This window comes from Lissotriton helveticus, chromosome 5_1, assembly GCF_964261635.1.
Source record: "Lissotriton helveticus chromosome 5_1, aLisHel1.1, whole genome shotgun sequence".
NCBI classification, from domain to species: Eukaryota; Metazoa; Chordata; class Amphibia; order Caudata; family Salamandridae; genus Lissotriton; species Lissotriton helveticus.
In genome coordinates, this window is record NC_136065.1 from 1,400,271,539 (window position 1) to 1,400,294,892 (window position 23,354).

The 23,354-nt window shown below is 43.3% G+C and overlaps 1 protein-coding gene and 1 non-coding gene across 2 annotated transcripts in view; both read left to right on the forward strand.

Annotated features, from left to right (window-relative positions):
- The window catches only part of SIKE1 (suppressor of IKBKE 1), a 166,630-nt gene extending 144,359 nt beyond the window's left edge, over positions 1–22,271 (forward strand). Inside the window, exon 6 of the mRNA XM_078644370.1 lies at positions 22,064–22,271. Within this exon, the coding sequence (XP_078500496.1) occupies positions 22,064–22,186 (123 nt within the window). The 3' untranslated portion in view covers positions 22,187–22,271. The remainder of the gene's footprint in view (positions 1–22,063) is intronic.
- On the forward strand, positions 15,767–15,852 carry TRNAY-GUA (transfer RNA tyrosine (anticodon GUA)). Its single transcript is given in 2 exon segments — positions 15,767–15,803; positions 15,817–15,852. It is a non-coding gene; the product is annotated as a tRNA-Tyr (tRNA).
- Positions 22,272–23,354: the final 1,083 nt, after the last annotated feature.

The following is a 23,354-nucleotide window of genomic DNA, read 5'->3' on the forward strand; positions in this document are numbered from 1 at the left end:
TTCGCTGTATATTGCAGACCTACCAGCTTCCCTCTCCTCCTGTGATGGTATTGCTCCAATCTTGGGCGGAAAACACATTTCATGTATGTTATATGCGGATGACATCATAATAATGGATCTTATGCCTAAAGGTCTTGCCAAACGCCTCCTTGCTCTACATCAGTATGCAGTTGCTCATTCCTTAAAAATCAATGCATCTAAGAGCAAAATTATGTGCATCACAGGCCGGAAAAAACATAAATTTAAGAATTTTACCTGGTCTGTGGGAGAAGACAAATTGGAGGTAGTAAAGAGTTATATTTTCCTCGGAAAATTAATTTGTGATAACCTAAGCGCTAAACCCCATACCGATAACAGTGCCCGGAAGGCTTTAGCCCAAGGGAGAAGCTTAAGTGTACTGTATTCGGCATTGGGAAGAAGGCATTTTTCACACTTATTGGAAGTCTTTAAGGCAAAAGTCCCTTCCACCCTTTTATATGGTTTAGAACTAATTGATATTAAGTACTGGGATTTTCTAAATAAGGTGGAGGGTAAATTGCTAAGAGGCATATCCACCGTTAGTTCTGCCTGCTCCGTGGCAGCCTGCAGACTTGAGTTTGGCTTGCGCAGCAGCTGGGTGCAGGGCCTGGCAGCTGTGGTACGTTGGGTCGCAAGCATAGCCAGAGGAGAAGAGGGGACTATGAGGTTCCTCTTAAAGTCTGAACTACTGGGAAGTCTAGGGGAACACTCTCTAATTGTTAACAACTTTAGAAAAGCTGTATCCCTTTTGCAGTTGGAAGAGAGTACTCTCTTTTCTCTTCCTGCATCCCAGCTAAAGTCTGTCCTGAAAGAAGCTACTTGGGATCTTAGCTTTAGGCTAGACTTTACTTCAATTTTTGCTAAAAAGGGTGTCAATTTCCTTACTAATACATTCGCAAGAAAATCCATACAACCCTATGTTACTTGGAACCTACCTCATGGTATTCGGAGATTTTGGTTTTTATTGAGACAAGATCTGTTACCCCTAAATAACCTTTTGTTTAAATGGTATGGTGTATCTGCAATTTGCAATTTCTGTCATCAATCTATTCAAGATCGTACACATGTACTTTTTATATGCCCAGCGCTGCGTTCTTATCGCAGCAAATGGTTAAGACAAATATGTCTGCAAATGGGTATTGTAGATGTGAACTCTTTTTTGAATGCCTTACATAATCCCCCTAATGAGAGATTTTGCTTTCATATATATAACTTTTTTAAATGTTTTTTAGAAATGTTTTGAATATCGGCATGCCTATTAATGTGTCACTTTGTGTTCTAGCAATGGCTATGATTTGTCTACTTTCATTCTTAATGATACTTTTGTGTTGTACTTTTTCTTATGTGGACCTCCAAGGAGTTCCAAAACATAATAAAGATTGAATTGAATTGAATTGTGACGGATTTGGTGCGACAGATGAGATCACGTGAAATATTTAATCAATTAGGTACATTTTCCACTGACTTTTTTTATGCTGCCTGTGTTTTACTGCAAATACAGTGAGTCTTTTAGTGGCTATTCGTAACTCGTGAGATTGGCCTCAGCTGCAAAATGTACCGTGGCCAAAAGCATGGGTGCTGCGCTTAAAAGAAACTTACCACAATTATGTGCATGTTAAGTAAAAACATTTTATTAAACCCTCTAAAACATACCATGATTTGAGTCCTTTCCTAAAGTGATTCTACAGCAAATGATGGCATGCTAAAATGTATTAGTTGGGTGAGGTATAATTGCACTCAAGGCGTAAAGTGTTGTAATGATCAGTTTACCTTAAATGTCAGAAAATATGTACAAAGGTCTTGTTAGATTCTCCTCAGTACAAAGAATCACAAACAATTGGTAAGTCTTCTACCTCGCAGGACCAGGACTCACAGGGAATGTCTTGCTTTTTCCCACTCTTTGGTTGCTAAGGTCAAACAATTCACAGCCTTGCATGCTGACTGAACCGTGGACCTAGCTTAATCATGGCTAACCAACATGGTCTCATTTGCAACTGTATTAGAGATAGACGTAGCATTTTATTCCTGAGTGATAAAGCCGGGCAAATGCACAAGTGGAGCAATGTTTTACTACTGTGTCCGCAGAGTCGACACTCCTTGGTGGACCAGGACTGTTTCCATGCCAGGGTTAAGTCTTTTAATGAAAATACTGTAACAATGTGCTTATTCTTTTTATTTATATTTATTATGTACATATATGTGTTGTTCCTTTAAGTATTGCCTCATGCTCACTCTTGTTGTTTTATGAGACCTGATGGTTGGGATCTTATACTCTCTACAATAAACGTATCTTCTTTGACTACAAACCACTCCAGTGCCTTGATTATCTTGATTTTACTGACTCCCTGCCTGCCTAGCATCAAGTTGTGCTTCTTTGACTTGGAGAAGTGTGCCGACAGGTATGGTTGGTGATTCAAAACTTTGTATGTAGGCAAAACCACCCATGCTAGCCTTTTGTTCACCAAGGCTGTCATTTCTGTTAAGTTTGGCTGTTTTATTGGTCACCCGTTTGAACACAGGGTATTCTGTTATGGTGTACCAAGCCTCTTCTAATTTTAGGGCTGGTATTGACTGCTGTAGTAGAGTGAAAACCGATTTATTGGCACTGGCCTGTTTTTCTATTTGAAGCCAACATTGGTGGGCTGACGAGTTTGCGTCTGCTGCCCTCATTCGCCAGTAATATTTTATTAGGGCACTCTGTCTAACGGGGATTTGATTATGTAGCCCGAACTCCAGCCTGATGTGGGCTTGTGAAATATGTTGTGGGATCGCAAACAATTTTTTTAGAGAGGCTAGACTGTAGAGTGTTCGAACTCGCAGCATTTTTGCTTTTGAGTAATTCTGAGCCGTAAGCTATGGAGGTATAGATTGAAATGTTTGCAGCCCACTCAATTGCTATGGCTTCTTATTCTGTTTGTGATTATCTCTGCTCTCTCACTTAGGCCAAAGGCAATGTCTTCAACTTCAGTTGTTTGTGTAAGTGTTGCTCCCACCTGTTCAGGGATGGCATCTACAATGAGCGTGGTTGTTCTATATAAGACCTATTATGTTGCTGTTGTCTGTTCTTCTAGGGCTTGTTTTTCTATGTCAAAGGTTTCCTGCTGATCCTTGTTCCACTGAAATATAATTTCTTGTTTTTCAGCTCTCTTAGTGGTTCTGTTACTATTAAATGTTGGATGAAACAGCCACAGTAGTTTACCAACCCCAGTAAGCTCCTCTTTTCTAAGGTCTTTCTAGTTACTTCTCTGGTTTTTATTGCTTGAATCTTTCTGGGAACAGGTGAAGTTCCAACCTTTGAAAATATGTGCAGAAGTCCATTTTCTTCATTGCCAGTTCACACTTGTCCTTATTCAATGTGAGGCCTGTCTCATGTGACCTGTGGAGAATATTTTTCAGTCTTTTGTAATGATCTTGCTTGTTTTCAGCACATACTAATGTTGTCACTTAATATTCAGCACCCCTGTTAGTACATTCGTGTTTCCTGTGTAATTTTCTGCAATACGTCACTTGTCGATGGCATTCTGAACTTCAGACGTTTCTGCCTTCTTAGTCCAGCATATATTGAAAATATAATTTGGCATAATGTTTTGTCCAGTCCTAACTGGTGGTATCCAGCCATCAACTCTACTTTTTAAAACAATGTTGCACCGTTCACTTGTGCCGCAATGTCTTTTCCTGCAGATTGTTCTTTTTTTTGCTAGTTGCATGTCGACTTGTATTCTTTTGGTATGTTTTCATATCAGGATACCTTGCTTAGGACAGTGCATGGGTTGTCTGTTGCGAGACATGCTTTGTTGTTAGCTTACTATGGGCTTAGAGCCCACCCATGGCTTAGCATTGGTTGCCATCATTATCCTTTTCATTTTCTTGCTTAGTAGTCTGCTTCCATAGGCTTTACTTCCACTTCTGCTTGATCCTTCCCTGTAGAAAGAACGCATTACTTGTGTCCTTAAACTGCCTTTTTTTTCTTTTTGTTCAAGCACTCTGAGAGTGTGTGTTTTCCTGCTTGTGTACTTCTCCCTCCTCCATGTTCCTCTTTCTCGTCTTCCCTCATTTGCCGTTCTTGCGTTCTCCCAGGCCCCTTTCTATTTCCTACTTCATCCCCACCCGCTGAGCTCTTTTATCCGAATGTTTACTTTCCCATCCTCACCTGCCCGCCATTCGCTATTGTGTGCTGCCCTGCCCATCCTCCATGGCCGGCTTGTTTCCCCAGCCCTTTCTACTCTCTCTTGTCAGCTTGCTTCCAACAGGCACTCCTACCCGCCCTCCATTGTCATCTTACTTTCCCTATGTCCTCCCACCACCTTCCCTTGTCATCATGTGAAGAACACCCAAGGTCCGTTCACCTGCAACTGCACCTTCACCGGCCTCTGCACCCCAGACCTACCAACTGTACAACCCTCAAGATCCAGACCTACCACTTCAGATGTATCCTACTCAACACTTTCTCCCTCAAAAAACATGCAAATGGAGATCTGGGACCTGCACACCACCGCCTCATCAGAACAACAAAGAAAGCAGCCATCGAGGAACGCATCAACGCCAACGCACACAACAGCAAATAACTCTTCGCCATAGTCAAAGAATTCACCAAACCCAGCACAGAGAAAACAGACATCCCCCCTCCCAAGACCTCTGTGACAACCATGCAACCTTCTTCCACCGCAAGATCAAGGAGATCTACAACAGCATCGCAACCCAAGACCCACCCACAACCACTGCACCCAATGGCTCCAACTCCCAATCGGACCTTGACCAACTGGACCACCCTCACATCTGACGACACCCTCAGGATCATGAAGAGCATCAACTCCGGAGCCCCGTCAAATCCCTGCCCTCACCACTATTGCTCCCAAATTCTGCCTCGCCATCAACCACTCCATTGAGTGCGCAACGTTCCCAGGAGACTAGAAGCATTCAGAGATCAACCCCCCTGCTGAAGAAACCTTCTGCTGACCCGACGGACTTCAATAACTACAGAACTATCTCTCTGCTCCACTTGCCAGCCAAAGTCATTGGGAAACCCATCAATGCACAACTCTCAGATTTCATTGCAATGAACAACATCCTAGATGTCTTCCAATCGGGCTTAAGGAGCAATCAGAACTGAGACCCCGCTGCTCACAGCTACAGATGACATCCGCACCCTCCTCGATCGAGGTGAGACTGCAGCCCTCATCCTCCTGGACCTCTCGGCCGCCTTCGACATAGTCTTCCACCACACTCTCTATGAAAGACCCCATGATGCCAGCATCCATGACAAAGCCCTCAAATGGATCCACTCCTTCCTTTCTGGCCGAACGCAAAGAGTCAGACTTCCATCATTCAAATCAGAACCCACAGAGATCAAGTGCCTCAGGGATCCTCCCTGAGCCCCACCCTCTTCAACATCTACATAGCCCTGCTTGCAGTCATCGTTGGACACCACTGACTCCACATAGTCTCCTACGCTGATGACACCAAGCTGATTCTCTCCCTCACATACAAACCCACATCTGCCAAGAGCAACTTCAACTACAGAATGAAGGCAGTCGCCACCTGGATGAAGGACATCCGCCTCATGCTTAACTCAGACAAGTCTGAAGTCCTCATCCTGGGATCCTCCCCCTCCACCTGGGACGACGCTTGGTGGCCCGCAGTGCTCAGAATCCCACACGGATCACGCACAAGACCTTTGCATCATCCTGGACTCCTTGCTCTCAATGAACACCGTCAGTCTGCCTGCTTCCACATGTTCTGCCTCCTTCGTAAGATCTTTAGGTGGATCCCCACTGAATCCAGGAAAACGGTCACCCATTCGCTTGTCGGCAGCAGACTCGACCACGGCAACGCACTATACGCCTGCCCCACCCAAAAAATCCAAATGACACTGCAGACCATCCAGAACGCCTCCACCAGACTCATCCTGAATATCCCATGCCGCAACCACATCACCGGCCACCTGAGTGACCTTCAGTGGCTACCTGTCAACAAGAGAATCACCTTCAAGCTTCTCATGCAGACCTACAAAGCGCTCTCCAGCATCGGACCTGCATACCTCAACTATCGCCTCTTCTTCTACACCCCCACCAGACATCTCCGCTCATTTGGCCATCCACCGTCCCACGGATCTGCAAGACCACAGCTGGAGGAAGAGCCATCTCCTACCTAGCTGTGCAGACCTGGAACTCCCTGCCTCTTCACCTTTGGCAATCACCATCGCTGGCGCAATTCAGGAAAGACCTCAAGACATGGCTCTTCGACTGAACGGCAGCCCTGGCCCCTCCTTGACTCCCCAGCGCCTTGAGACCCTTACGGGTAAGTAGTCATGTTTTATAAGAGACTGACTGATTGATGGCCCTTCCCAACCATCCTCTGTTAGCTTGCATCCACAGCCCCGAATACCCACCCTTCATTATCTGTGTGCGTCTCCATTGTCTCTCCCATGTCCTTTTCTCCCACCCTGCCTGCCTTTGTATTGCTTCGTTCCCTAAACCACTCCAGTGTGCTTGTTTTTTTTTCAACTTAAAAATAAAATCGCATTTGCGCTGGCTGCCTCAGACCACTTCTTTTAAAAATTATTTTTAGCCATGCTGCACAGCAGCCACGCTGTTTTACAGCATGGCTAAAATCATTACTAAAACAAGTAGCTCTTATATGTGAGACCAATTTGCTTTGCCATTGCTGGTTTTGTTCTGTTAACGTTACTACGCTTTTTCAATGCTTTTCGCTTTCATTACTGTTTTTTTAGGTTTCGCCTAGGCAGCGCGTGTGACGTCTCTTCGAGACGTGCTGTATCTAGAATATGCACTCGAAGCATCGCCCATATTTTTAATTGTTTCCTCTTTCTATCTTTTGGAAATGCCGGCTTTTGTTTGGTGAATATGCTTAGTAGTCCCTCCTTTTGGACTTTTGTATCCTTCCATGAAGACTCACCCTTTGATGTGTGGTCTTACTCGTCCGCTTGTTTAGAGTGCTTTGAGAGCACTTTTTTTTTTTTTTTTGGGCCTGCCTCGGCTTGTTAAGTGTTCTGTTTACTTCGCTTCGGCAGCTTCATTTGCCCTGCAGTCACTTAATTTCCCTGTGCTGTCCACTCACCCCTCACCCTTCTCACAACCCCTCTTGTCCGCTCCCACCACTCCACCGAGGTCACTGCTCCTTTTTTCTTTTCTTTCATTTAAATTACTGCTTCTCACACTTAAACTCCCTGAGCCCACTTTCCTTATCCCCTTCCCCTCCAACAACACTACTTACCCCTCACCACTCTTCCGAGATCACAGCTTTTTTTAATGTTTAATTTAAATTAGTTGAATTATATAGCGCAGGAACGGGAGAGGTTAAGTGATTTGCCCAGATTCACAGGATGTTGATCCGAGGCTTGAACATGGATTCTCAGCTCCCATGTCGACTGCTCTGATTGCTACATCCCGTGAAATTTCCAGACATAGTTGTGTTGTTTAAAAGATTTTTTAAATGGCATATATTTGGCAAATTACAAACAACGGTTTTGAGCTGTGCTCATAATTAAGAACCTGTGCTTGTTAGGAACAGCACCTCATTTGATCCTATCTTGGTTCATGTGTAGCCGCTTGCATCCGTACATGATGTACGTCTTTGTCCACTACAGTGTGCCAAATACTTGTAGATATTCAGCCTCGGGTTATTTCCATTTATGACTTGCGTCCCTTCTAACAGGCGTGAATGATTTAATCAAATTTGCATCACAGGTGAGAAACGCAGATTTTCAGCGTACGCCATCCCAACCCTGTGTGTAACTGATAGTGTTAGGTGTCGCTTTCGTGCAGATTGGGGTGACTGTCGCCATGTTTAGGGTAACATGGAGATAAGTACATGTATTTCAGAGAAAAATAGATTCAGAATAACAATCATGGTGATTGCTGACCATTGTGTCCAATCACAGATATCAGTAATTTAATTCACTCATAGATTCCAACACAAACTATATCATCATCAGTGGAAAGAGGAAAAATCAGGGATCCTCCATACTTTTTTCCAGTACGAATAAGACTGTCAGAAGACTTAGTGTTCCAGTCCTGTGCTGTCATTAATCATAGCAGTGCATTCTGGGAGTTGTAGTTGTGCCTTTTATTGGAATAACTGTCCAGATCATGGTGGTATGTAGGGAAAACTGGGCTGGACTACAATGCTGCTGTTGAAAAAGAGTAACACAGCACGGCTTTTAAGTATGTTGGTTCCCTATTCAGAATACACTTTGAAATATCCTCAAAGCAGCTTTTGGTACGGTCCAAAGAAAAAGACTGTGGCAGGTGCTTGCAAATATAGGAGTCCCCGAAAACCTGTGTACCAACATTGAGAGGTTACATGCTAATAATTTTGCCCAGGTGCGCTGTGGGAAGCTGGGAGAGCTGACAGACCAGTTCCCAGTAGGCAAGGGTGTGAGACATGGTTCAATGTTGGCTCCCACCCTATTCATTCTGTATCTGAATGACCTTGTCGAGCACCTTAAGGTAGTAGACTACGACGCCCCCAAGTTGGCAAGCATGAGGGTTCCAGCCATCATGTTGGCTGACGATACTCTGCTCCTAGTTAAATTGCCATTGAGGATGAATTTAGTAGATTTTGTTTAAACAGAGGGCTGGAAATAAATATCAACAAAACAAAATATATGGTGTTCAATCCCACTCATTCCACACTTCCAAAACCTAAATTGGACGGTATTCCACTTGAAGCAGTGCACCTTTTTGATTATTTGGGGAAGACTTTTGATGAGAACATTGCAGGGGGAGATCGTGTAATAAAACGCAAATAAAAATTGGATCACAATTTAGTGGTCTTATTGAAGTTACATAAGGGGCCTCTTGGTAAAATTATTTCTCCAGCACTACAGATGTATTCCAGTCAACCCTAGGTTTAGCCCTCTCTGGCGTAGAGATTTTGGGATATAAAATGGAGATTTGGGGATATAAAAAACACAAACATGAGGAAAATCGGTTTTTAAAGTCGCAGAGGAGTCTCCCTGTGAGTACCTCTTCGATTCCCTTGAGACTGGACACAGGGAGATCAGTTTCAGATCAAATAGAAGTACAACCCCATATGTTTTGGAGAAGGCTCTGGGTTACCCCCGAGCTGCCCTCATACATTAGAGGATTAGAGGAAATACGGAGTTACCCACACTCTGTTTGTTTCCCTTGGATAAAACATATAAGAGATTGTTTTGAGGGGCTGAGACTAGCGGACTTGTGGCGTGATCCTAGGGACTCCTTTCCTGGCATAAGCGCGAAGGACTTAAGAAAATTATGTATTAGTCCTATAAATTTTCTAATATTTTTTTATATTAGCTGTCTAATGTTTTTTAATCTCTCATGCACATGGCACTTTAACCAGCTTCTTTTTACAGCATAAAGATTTTTATTCAACAGAATCCTTTCTGGATAATATTGAACCAAGGCTGGCTAAAAAACTGAATGTGCAATTTAGATATGGCACTTTTCCCCTCCGTGTATTTACATCTGGCTGGGTAGGAGTTGCTGATCCCAAGGATCCAGGCTGTCCTAGTTACGAACATGCTAAAAAAACAGTGCCTCATTTGTTAGGTCTCGCCTTGGCAGCGCGAATGCGCTGCAAAGCAAAAAGACCTTTTCCTGTCGTTTTGACTTTTCAGCCAAGCACGTGCACGCATTCCATTGCCTTCAATGGCAACACGAGCACGTCCGGAGATTCACTCGTGGGAGTGCGCACCACCATCTGGCAGCAATTATCGCTCCCGCGAGTGAATCGCGCCCGCCCCCTTCCTCTCCCCCCGCCGCTCGTGTTTGTGCTTGTTACTCCTTACAGGGAAAAGGGGAAAGGCTTGGGTCCTGTCCCTGACCGGCCTGGACCACTCTTATAGAATAAACAAACAAAGGAGCCGGACAGTTAACGTTTTTAGAAACAAATGCACACCTAGTATAATCAATTGCTAGGCTGAACAACCATTTGTGTTGAGTCACTTATTTTTTTATGGAAGATTATGAACCAGGTTTTTTAGCATCAAAAGATACACCACCACATTTACAAAGGTTCACAAATACATTGAATAAACCAAAAACAATACATTCAATCAAATAATACACATATAAACAATTGTGATGAAAATACATATAGACAACTGTGCAATGCCTCAGCAAATTACATCATTGAGGCACCAATCCTGAATACAAATTGAACAAGTGGACCGGAAAGATGAAGTACTAGCCTACTTGTTTCACCCACCACAGAATACACAGTGAATTTATCACATGGTGCGGAAAATAGGAAAACACATAAACTATACAACAGTGTAGAAATGTGTGAGTTCTATTCTTATTACGCCCTAGTAGTTTGGTATCTTGGTGGAACTGGACGCCGACGCGTTTCGAACCCAACAACGATTAACGGGTTCTCCTCAGGACATGGACTGGGGGGGTCGTTGTCACTGTGAATTAAGTTAAAAAATGGTATCAATGATGAGCTAACTAACAACTCACTGAAACTCGGACACTGTAAAAAAAACGTGCAAGTACCTTATACTTGGGGTGTCCGGATACTCCCTGTGAATAAGATGGTGTACAAAACCTTAGTTACTATCGGTCTTATAAAAGTCCCTATGAGCCCCCATGTTAAATACACGAATTTTGGCACATACCTCGATGTGGTAGACACTGGGAAGTGGTTGGGGTGCCGGTGCACCTAAAGTGGATGGTATACGATTTTGGAGCGCCTAAAAGAAGCAAGAGCACTTCTTAGTATAGTCCGGAGTGTTTCAGCGTGATAAGAAGATGTAATAACATATAAAATCCTACCTTCGTATGTAGGCATATGGATTTATTTGTGCGCGTACGCAGGCGGCAACCGCCGCAAGAGTTGAACAACTGCAGGGACAGAGAATGGGCGTTTTAGAAAAGGTATAATATAGCGCTCGCTCAACAAAACTAACATTTGTATTGTGGGACTTACTTCAGAGACGATGGAATGAAGCCCTGCAACCGGCACCCAGGCGATACTGAATGACAAGTCGAAGCTAGGGGGGGCGTGTCCAATTGTATTTAACGCGGGCCGAGTCCTCGTGCATTTTGGGATATGTAGTTCCAAATTGCATAATAGCGCGGTGTCCATTGCTGGATTGGAAAGGGGGGCTCAAAGAGGGGGTTCACAGTAGGGGACCTGTGCCCTTGTGGTGTCAAAGGGACACATACGTTAAGGAAGATGTCGGCAATTGAAAACTTAGCGGACACATGAGCAGCAGCAAGCGGAGAAAGACAATCGCCGCGGACAAGATATCTACAGGTTACTGAATTCGTTAAGATCATTGAGTCCAGACATGGCAGTATTAAATCTCAAGATGAGGTAGGCCTCTTTTTGGGCCAGGCGTGCGTCAGGGTCCCCGCCCGCCCCTGGAATGTTCTTAATGCTTGCTAAGATTGTCCATTTTAAATCATTGGCCGAGTGTTCCTTTTTCAAAAAATGGGACACCAGGGGTGCTGTCAAAACTTTATTGTTAATCCGGGATCTGTGCTGGATAATGCGTTGGCGCACTTCTTGAGTTGTTTTGCCTATATAGACTTTTTCGCATGGGCATGTGATGGCATAAACTGCGTATTTGGTCTTGCAATTTGTAAAATTGTCATGTCGCCAATGTTTTTTGCCATCTCTAAAGAGGGTTCCTTCCGTTGTCAAATTGCACACAGAGCATGTGCCGCACTTGTGGTGACCCTTTACTGGGCCCATGTTGAAGAGGGTTTCTTGTACTTCTCTTTTGGTAGTGCCTCGTGTGGATGAGATCTGCTGTCCAATGCTTCGGTTTTTTTTGAGTGCGAACAGCGGTTTACCAATGTCAGGTAGAATTTCTTCCACCAGGTGCCAGTTACTCCGGATGATTTTCTGTACCGGGGTGGTGTGATGTCCGAAGGTAGAGACACAGACCATCCGTTCCACCTGTGATTTTTCTCGCTTTTGCAAAAGATGTTCCCGAGGTGTCCATCTTGCCCTCTTCATGGATTGTTTCAAGAGTTTGGCTGGATAGCCTCGCGCCTTCAGTTTGTTGGTCAGTGCTTCTCCGTGAGTGATGAAGTCTTCCGTTCTCGAGCAGTTCCGTCTCACCCTAAGGTATTGACCGTAGGGGAGATTGTTCTTTAAGCTTTTGGGGTGGAAACTTGCATAATGTAGAGCATTGTTCTTGTCAGTTTTTTTCTGGAAGAGTGTGGACTTCAGGCCTTCTGGTGTCGATTTGATCTCCACATCTAAGAATGGCATGGTTCTGCAATCATACGCCAGACTGAATTTTATATCTGGACTGCGGTTATTCAACCATTCATGGAAATCTTCAAGAGACTGTGGTGTACCATTCCAGATACACCACACGTCATCTATGTACCTAAGCCACTGCCCAATATGGGCTCTGTGCGGGTTGTTATTATAAACAAATTTCTCTTCATATTGGGCCATATAAAGTATAGCCATCTCTGGGGCGAAGGGACACCCCATCGCCGACCCCTTTATTTGCAAGCAGCAGCAGGATGGAGTAGACGTCATTGAAATGTATCTCGAATCCAGACCTCGCCCCCATAGAGTGCCGACTGAGCTGATTGTGAATCTCGCATCTCTCGCCCTCAAGAAGAACTTCTTTGTATTCGAGGATGAAATGTTCTTGCAAATAAAGGGGTCGGCGATGGGGTGTCCCTTCGCCCCGGATATGGCTATACTTTATATGGCCCAATATGAAGAGAAATTTGTTTATAATAACCCGCACAGAGCCCATATTGGGCAGTGGCTTAGGTACATAGATGACGTGTGGTGTATCTGGAATGGTACACCACAGTCTCTCGAAGATTTCCATGAATGGTTGAATAACCGCAGTCCAGATATAAAATTCAGTCTGGCGTATGATTGCAGAACCATGCCATTCTTAGATGTGGAGATCAAATCGACACCAGAAGGCCTGAAGTCCACACTCTTCCAGAAAAAAACTGACAAGAACAATGCTCTACATTATGCAAGTTTCCACCCCAAAAGCTTAAAGAACAATCTCCCCTACGGTCAATACCTTAGGGTGAGACGGAACTGCTCGAGAACGGAAGACTTCATCACTCACGGAGAAGCACTGACCAACAAACTGAAGGCGCGAGGCTATCCAGCCAAACTCTTGAAACAATCCATGAAGAGGGCAAGATGGACACCTCGGGAACATCTTTTGCAAAAGCGAGAAAAATCACAGGTGGAACGGATGGTCTGTGTCTCTACCTTCGGACCTCACACCACCCCGGTACAGAAAATCATCCGGAGTAACTGGCACCTGGTGGAAGAAATTCTACCTGACATTGGTAAACCGCTGTTCGCACTCAAAAAAACCCAAAGCATTGGACAGCAGATCTCATCCACACGAGGCACTACCAAAAGAGAAGTACAAGGAACCCTCTTCAACATGGGCCCAGTAAAGGGTCACCACAAGTGCGGCACATGCTCTGTGTGCAATTTGACAACGGAAGGAACCCTCTTTACAGATGGCAAAAAACATTGGCGACATGACAATTTTACAAATTGCAAGACCAAATACGCAGTTTATGCCATCACATGCCCATGCGAAAAAGTCTATATAGGCAAACCAACTCAAGAAGTGCGCCAACGCATTATCCAGCACAGATCCCGGATTAACAATAAAGTCTTGACAGCACCCCTGGTGTCCCATTTTTTGAAAAAGGAACACTCGGCCAATGATTTAAAATGGACAATCTTAGCAAGCATTAAGAACATTCCAGGGGCGGGCGGGGACCCTGACGCACGCCTGGCCCAAAAAGAGGCCTACCTCATCTTGAGATTTAATACTGCCATGTCTGGACTCAATGATCTTAACGAATTCAGTAACCTGTAGATATCTTGTCCGCGGCGATTGTCTGTCTCCGCTTGTTGCTGCTCATGTGTCCGCTAAGTTTTCAATTGCCGACATCTTCCTTAACGTATGTGTCCCTTTGACACCACAAGGGCACAGGTCCCCTACTGTGAACCCCCTCTTTGAGCCCCCCTTTCCAATCCAGCAATGGACACCGCGCTATTATGCAATTTGGAACTACATATCCCAAAATGCACGAGGACTCGGCCCGCGTTAAATACAATTGGACACGCCCCCCCTAGCTTCGACTTGTCATTCAGTATCGCCTGGGTGCCGGTTGCAGGGCTTCATTCCATCGTCTCTGAAGTAAGTCCCACAATACAAATGTTAGTTTTGTTGAGCGAGCGCTATATTATACCTTTTCTAAAACGCCCATTCTCTGTCCCTGCAGTTGTTCAACTCTTGCGGCGGTTGCCGCCTGCGTACGCGCACAAATAAATCCATATGCCTACATACGAAGGTAGGATTTTATATGTTATTACATCTTCTTATCACGCTGAAACACTCAGGACTATACTAAGAAGTGCTCTTGCTTCTTTTAGGCGCTCCAAAATCGTATACCATCCACTTTAGGTGCACCGGCACCCCAACCACTTCCCAGTGTCTACCACATCGAGGTATGTGCCAAAATTCGTGTATTTAACATGGGGGCCCATAGGGACTTTTATAAGACCGATAGTAACTAAGGTTTTGTACACCATCTTATTCACAGGGAGTATCCTGACACCCCAAGTATAAGGTACTTGCACGGTTTTTTTACAGTGTCCGAGTTTCAGTGAGTTGTTAGTTAGCTCATCATTGATACCATTTTTTAACTTAATTCACAGTGACAACGACCCCCCCAGTCCATGTCCTGAGGAGAACCCGTTAATCGTTGTTGGGTTCGAAACGCGTCGGCGTCCAGTTCCACCAAGATACCAAACTACTAGGGCGTAATAGGAATAGAACTCACACATTTCTACACTGTTGTATAGTTTATGTGTTTTCCTATTTTCCGCACCATGTGATAAATTCACTGTGTATTCTGTGGTGGGTGAAACAAGTAGGCTAGTACTTCATCTTTCCGGTCCACTTAATTTGTATTCAGGATTGGTGCCTCAATGATGTAATTTGCTGAGGCATTGCACAGTTGTCTATATGTATTTTCATCACAATTGTTTATATGTGTATTATTTGATTGAATGTATTGTTTTTGGTTTATTCAATGTATTTGTGAACCTTTGTAAATGTGGTGGTGTATCTTTTGATGCTAAAAAACCTGGTTCATAATCTTTCATAAAAAAATAAGTGACTCAACACAAATGGTTGTTCAGCCTAGCAATTGATTATACTAGGTGTGCATTTGTTTCTAAAAACGTTAACTGTCCGGCTCCTTTGTTTGTTACTCCTTACAGCGACCATGCTTGTTTAACATCTAGTTACACAACTTATCTCCCAAACCACCATGCCATCAAAGTCTGATAAATAGCCTTTTTGTTAGGGCAAGACGACTTGGAAGTATATGCATTTCTGACAACTGTGCCTAATTTGGATATTTGTATGGGGATCACTTGGATCTCAGCTGGAGCCTTTGCGAAACACTCTTTATAGATTCTGACTCCAGGACCGATAACATGGCGAGACATAATTCCCTTTAATCTAGTCCTGCCATAGGAGCGGGGAAGAGGGGCAAGGACTCTATTTTATTTGGATGGTAGGTAGCTGCGCCCCCAAGCACTCGACTGCCAGGTAGTGGGGCTTCCCTATTAGAACGGTGTCCATCATCATATTAGCAAAATCAGCTGGAATCTGCATCGGCATCAGGTATGTAGCTCATGTACAAGTCATTGTTCTACACTAGTGACTCGCCTATAAAAGAAGTCATTCAAACATTTTTCGCTAGGGTCTTTGATAGCTCAGTTGGTAGAGCGGAGGACTGTAGTGACGTGACTGACATCCTTAGGTCACTGGTTCAAATCCTGCTCAAAGGACTTTTTTTTTCCCCCAGAACGTATTTTAGTTGTCAGCTAAAGTATAAACTGCACATTAAATTTATTCAAAGACTGAGATGCCATTCCCGTTCTTCTGGTACCTTGAATTTGTGATTCGCCCAATGTGAGTAGCAGGCGAGGACATTCAGTATTAGTTAATAGTGAGACAAGAGTTCTTTACGGCAGATATATTAATAGGGCGACATTGAATGAAACCGCTCTATTAGTAAAGAGCTCAGTCGAAACATGAACCGATTTATAGTGTTTAAACTGTAAAAACCGCATACTGTGCTTATAGAGGAGAAATATGCTGCTGATTTCTTCCTCTTAACAGAAATACTGATTTAATATTTTTCCCTACAGCGAAGACTTTAATTACAACTAATATCCCCGTTTCGTACATACTAAGCACATACCTGTGAGCAGAATGATGGAGGAATAAACATATGAAAACGCACTACATATGTTCCAACCACCATTAAAATCAAAACTTCCCTCAGTGAATGACGCACTCACATTCGAGGCTAGTTTCATGTTTTCCGTCAGGGGATGTAACTCAGTGGTAGAGCGCATGCTTTGCATGTACATAGCTGCCAAGGTTTCAGATTGCTATGTGTGACATTTTCATAATTTCAGTGTAATTATGAGTGACATTTCAACATCTATGAGTGACACTTTCTCTCAAACAAAAATCAAGCAATAAAGATAAGGGAAACGTATAAATATCAGAAATTACACTCATTAGAGTAACGAGAAACTCTAAAAAGATCTTAAACCTGCTGCAAAGCATTAGAAATGGAATGACAGTAACCGGAGACTCAGAGTGACACTTTTTCATGAGTGGAGCAAAGCAGTCATGTCCATGTAACTAGTTCAATTCACAATGACTTTTTGTTTGTAGTGTTGTGGTCTGTGAGCAGTCTTAAAACAGCTGCAACACACCCAAAGTGTTTATCATACTGAACATTTTTGTTTGAATGACCTCATAAACAGTGAAAAGTTTGAGAAGAAATCTGCAGAACCTACAAATGGAAGGTGAGCGTTACAAATCACTCTATAAAAACTAAGTTCTAAAGAGTGGGTTATTTTCCACATTGCAGAGTACGTCAGTTTAAGGCAATGAGATAAAATACACAGCCTGATGCGCCCATCAATTGAAAGTTTACATGACACAGCCAACTGTGACACACCTATTTGCCACAGGTAGAGCTATGGAAGAGGGACAGACTTTTACACTATTCTTCTCCGACACTATGTTTACACGACTGTGACTAAAGTTCCAAGCCTAAATTGTATGTATTTAAATCTCAGCCAATAGAGTCATATTAATTAAAGCCTAATCAGCGTGATTGAAAAAATAAGTGTAACAATGTATAGTGAACATTTCATGTCGTGGCACTATATGAATTGTTAGACAAATCTTGGATTTTGAAAGGAGTTAATAACAGGAAATGCAAGTTCGGGTCACCTGCTGCTTAACAGGGCACAGGCTTCGGCAGCAGCATGGAAAACAAGTTAATTACTGTTCCAAGGCAACCTGTCTTTAATTATTTGGTGTATTTTACATTTTTCATGGTAGTTTAGTCTGAGTTCAGCCAAGGGGGATTGTCCCATGTGGCCTGTGCGCTGCTCTTCACTCCGACACTGTGAAGTCCGGGGAGGACTCGGCAGCATGCCTGCACATGTGTGCACAGGACAGTGCAGAGTGACTGTGGCACTGGCAGGCACTACTGTCTCTCTGAGCGCCGGGGCCGCTGCGTGGATCCAGCCGCACGTGGTCGTCGGCGGCCACAGTAGCAGCACGCTACGGGAAACTCATCAAAATAAGTTGTACAGCCATTAGACAGAGAAGGACATGAACGTTCTGATTATTATTATCGCGGCTGGACAGCTATTTGATACATATTTTTATTTTATCTTGGGTCGTTTCATATAGACTTAATAGTTCGGGTCCTCGCGGGTTACACGTTTTTAATTCTGTTCTTTTCTCTTCTCTGATTTACTGCGATTAATTGTATTGATTTTAATTGAGACAATACATGAGTCATTCATAAATTATTCTTTCAGGGCCCCGTTTCTGTTGTATGACATATAAATCAGGAATATGAGTATTAAAGAGGACTCCGCTCGCGCACACATTAATTCCTCTGTCTTGCAGCTTACCAGAGGGCGCACATCACTACAGGCAGCAGTCTCCTCGCAGCGCCCGATGGATGCCTCTGATGCCGCGCGGCCATGATGATGAGACAGTCAGTGCTGCAGGTCGATGCTGCAGTGCCCAGTCACTGTGGTGGACCGTTAACGGCGGCCCGGTAATACTGCGCAGTTTTCCAAGTTAACTTCAGTCCGTGTGGAGTCTCCGGCTGCCACTTCTGACAGACCTTACTTCCGAATCCTTCCTGCAAAGGACGTGAGGTCATTGATTCCCCCACACGGCGCTGGCGCCACAACTAACGGAACTGAGAGGGCGGCCCCGCTCGAGAATTTTGTGTTAATTATGCAGGCGGTCTGGCAGATAGAGTGTAACATTGTAGCACTTCCAGAGCGCGATTGGATCTGCGGGGAGCTGAGCTGCAGGCACAGAGGTGTCAGAGGCACCAGTGCGCCCACTGGCAACCTGGCGTTACACTTGCCAGTTTCAGCTGGCACTATCAGCAGAGTGCAGTCAGTGGAAATGCGTGACAATGCATTTCAGTGCGGTGATGCGGAACACCGCACTGAAATGCGTTAGTGTCACGTCAATTGCGTGATACTTGACAGAACTGCATGTATGAGGCCCCGGGTTCAATCCCCGGCATTTCCAGTGACTTTTTTTTTCTCTACGCTGCTCCCTCACGCCTTTATATTTTTGTCTCTGTGCACACAAGAGTGCAAACCGCTTCCCCATGACTCCCCTCTCACGTGGTATCACTGGTCCCCTCGTGAAAAACGTCATCGCGCATCCGTAATGAATTTCGAATACACTTTTCCAACAGCCTCGGAATGGTGATCACTAAGGGGGAAGGCACGAGGACAGCCAGGCACGCACGACCAAAACCAATAGTATTTTGTATTTTACGAAATGAAGCTCACCCTGCTAATTAGGGTTACCTATTTTCTTTGCAAAAATACCGGCCATTTATTTACGTTTTGCTATTGTAAAATAGCTTACAGAAATGGTAGGTGAAAAAGAATTCTTCTAAAATTGCCAGCCTTGTTATGTAAGGTAGCAATTACGCTTCCTTTGACTGCAATAATCACCCCGAAACGTTTTAGACACTCTCAAATACTTTTTAAACTGATTTCTTTGTGTTGTATGATTTAAATGTATGTTTCAGGAGGGAAAAATGCAGGATTTCCCTGCTTTATTTCATATTTTTTCTAGCCTGAGCTTAAAAATGCAGACTGGTCCAGTAAAAAAGCATTGGCATAGCCAATAGGTCTCACTTTTGGGACCTTATAAGTATTTAGTTATGCAGCACAATATCCTTGGTGCAACAACACCAACTGTTGCATGGCTAAACACTTATAAGGTCCCAAAGGCGAGACCTATTGGCTATGCCAATGCTTGTTTTTTCTTGCCCCGTTTACAGAATACCTAGGTTGAAATGGCTAGCTCCTTTTTGCAGGAGTTTAGCTACCAGAAACCAGGTGGAGGAATTTAGGATTCTTCAAACTACTTCAGCCCGTCCTTTGTTTTTGGCGGTATTGAGATTTTTAATGATTTCTTGTTTTTTAAGACGTCGTTCTAGCTCTGCATAAAATGAATCAGCTAGCTCATTTGAATGTTGTAGATAATGTAAAAGATAGATCATAACGTGACTTGTATATAGTGCAAACTTTTTAGGTTATGTGGAGTTTTACATTTTGACTTGTGAACCTTGAAAATTTATAAATTCTTTTTATGAGATGCTATTAATCTAACAGTTTTAAAGAATGTTTTTTATATTTGATTAACTGTAAATGTTTGTTATTTAAATGATGCATCTCTTCTATGTTATTCTAAAAACATAAACAGAGTATTGTGATTGATTGACTTTGACATATCTATTTTTCTCAGCTGTTTCATGTTCGATTTAGTACCGTTGTTTTATGGTAAATTCTACTTCAACCACTTGAAAATAATGCTGGCATAAAATTTGAGCACCTTTCATCCCTGTCAAGTTTCACAGGTCCAGGTTTGTCCAGTTGCTGCAGTTCAGATTTTTTCTTTGCACTCTTGGACTTGCAGTTGTGTTTACAACATTATAAAACCAAGACTAACGTTCCAGAATGCACAGAAAAAAAACTAGACTGAAACAGCTAGATAGTAATCGACCTGGGAAACTTGGCAGATATCTTTTTGCTCAAGCCCAATACACAGATCACTTTTCTCCAGTGAGTGTACCATGGAAAGCATATTGCTCTTTGAGACTTGTGTTTGTCACACGTGATCTTGTTATTTTACATTCGGTAGGTCAGGGGTGACTTTAAAAACAGTTCTATAGTTTCCTTTGCAGATAGGAGTCTGAGTAGGTTTGTGTCCACATGGTTGTGTGACCACATTATTTGGCAGGAACAATGCGTCACTTCTGCGTTAATGAATAGTTGAAACTATGTGCAAGGGTCAGGTGGAAGTTCAGTAGTACTCTTCTAAAACACCAGGAGGTAGCTTTAAATTTCATCTTGCCAAAATGATTTCCTAAATTAGGGTATGTTTTCGAAAATATTACGGCACCCACGAGTTTTCCTTCGGCCTGTGCGAAATTCTTGTTATGCCAGCGTAATCGCTCACAGCCTCCAAATTGTACTGAGAGATATTTTCTCCTTGCATGAGACATTTTCTAATTGAAGCAGTCTCCAGACAGTATTTCACATTACTTTTTTGAGAGAGGTATACTCGTGTGAAATTTTGAGGGAGCTTGCAGGCTTCAATTGTACAATAGTACAACGTTTTACAGATTTGTCGTTGGATTTAAATATAGCTATGGAGAATAGAAACAACATCGATGACATCACTTCCGTGCAAGGAAAAAACCTGCAGGCTCAGTTTATTGCAACAACTACTTTCTCCTTTTTTAAACATGGTAAAACAATCTAACCAAATACACTCCACACCATGCCACATAATTCCAATCAACATAATTTGACTCAACCGTGCACACTTCCACGCCACACAATTAAACTGTACACATATCCTTCCCACACCACATAACTCGAAAACAAACCACATAATTAAACTCAACAAAATTACACAAAACACCACATGCTTCTAATCTACACCACAGAATTACACATCATGCCACAAAATTCAACAGCACACCACATAATTAAACTCAGCTGCATACCACTCAACAACACAAAATACCAATCCACATTACACTCCATCACACAATTAATTCCAGTACACTCAATACCACATAATTACTGTCCACATAATTCCACTGCACACCTTGCCACATAATTCCATTACACAAATACACTGCACATAATTCCACCACACACAATTCCAGAATAGTTACAATCCAACACACATAATTCCACTCCACTCCAAGGAGACATTGTCATTTACAACGCTTGTAGCTCTGACTCTCGCAAATGCGAGGCCTATTGTATTGCAAATGCTTGTTTTTTTCTCCTGCCGATCCTCGTCAGCACCTATGGTGAGACCCCACATACTCTCAAGGCCCCCTGAGGGAGAGTCAGCTTTTTGAATTCATGATGATCGCCCTAAAAGGGCAGATACAGTCAATCTTGGTTCACTGTGAATGCGCGGGTATGCTGTTTGCTCCATCACTGGAGGTGGAAGTTCCGCCTGGTTATGTTGTCACCCGTTATGAAAGGTCTCTATTCCGTTTCATGATTGTTTGCTGATAGGTGGCACATAGTTTAAGCTCTCTGGTCTCGATTCAGTGTGGAAAATACAAGAGATGGCCTACTGATGAATAAAATGTATTTCTCAGAAGTACAGTGTTTAGGCGAGTGCGGAGGGGTCACAATTTGTCTACCATTGAGAGATGGAGGCAAAGGGCTTAGGGGCGAAGGGAGTGACATACGAAAGCCACCAATGGCTTACCATTTGTAAATGAAGAATGTTGGCTCTGTGCAAATGCCCAATTGCTGCTATCATGTTGATTGTCCTTTTGTTCCTAGACCGTTTAGATGTACGTCTACTTCCAAAAACAACATAAGGAAAAAGATTATTCGAAATCATTTATTGTTGGTAATGTTGTCAACATTGTTTCTTCTTCAGCTTGAAAATAAAGAACTCCGTGAAATCATATCTGTCAGTAAAGAATCTATCAGAACAAAGAAAGAGGAAATGACAGATGCGGATACTGGGGAGACGCAACAGCACATCCTGCCGCCGAATTAAAAAAAATCTAAATATTCCCTCCAATTAGAATATATTGCATTGTTTATGTTCTGTAATGTTTAATATATTTATCTCACCATATTAATTCGCCTGTTAGTAGTTTTCTTTGGATTGTCACCCCTTACCCCTTGTGGAGAAGTGTGGCTCACTGGTTAGAAGCGGCAGACCCTGAAGCAGAGGTAGGCCCGGGACCAGGGTTCAATTCCCGACGTGGCAGGGTCTTGGGTCAATGTCCGCGGACTCGATAATTCTCGCTTAGGTGCCTACGCTAACCATGGGTCCCACTCTGCAACTCTGGGCAATAGCTTGCTTAATCTCCACAACGGCCCAAGCAACGCCGGGGATGCCTGGCTTCACCTTGGGGTGCCCTCTCACAGGGAAAGCCAGGACGGGTTCCCCAGCGGTATACAGCGCCAGGACGCCACGTAACGAGGTAACAGTGCGCTTTACAAGTATACGTACATTACATTACGCAGAGGGGTTGGATGTGAAAAGTGTCCGTATTACCAGTATAGTGTATGCTACATTGATATTTGGGCTACCCTTCCAGCTGTTGCATTTATTGCTTTTCGACTGGTAAGAAAACCATAGTTATCAGCAAAATGTTGTTCACAAAAAAGTAAATGTTAGGCCATTTTGGTTCACTCAGAGTAACTGAACGAAAAAGAGGAAGACAAGAGTATATTTTCGAAATCTTGAGGCTTTAGTCAGATGTCTCTTTACTGTCGTCAACTAGCCCCGCATGTGGATGTATTATCTAAATGTTGTCCACTCTCCTAATTGAATTGAGTGTGCGTCATAATAGAAAGAAAATGGATATGCCACTATATATGTATGATTAGGCTAGAGCCTGTCTTTAAATGGCTCACTGCTCGAGCTAAAAGAAGAAAGGGCATCTGGAAATTTCCTTTAATTTGTACTGACTTTCCCAAAATAGTTTGGAAGTAGTCAGTCAATGATGCTCACAGCGGAAGCAGTGCATGGCGATATTTCATCTAAAGGTGAGAATATGATACCTTCAGTTTATTTGCAGAACTGCTTTGTGCTGTCTTCTGTACGTTGTTTTGAACTTGAAAAGAGCCTAAAATGGTTGTCTTTAGATTGCTGTTTGCACAGACGCACACACATGTATATTTTGTAAACCACTGAAACGAGTAGATCTACCACG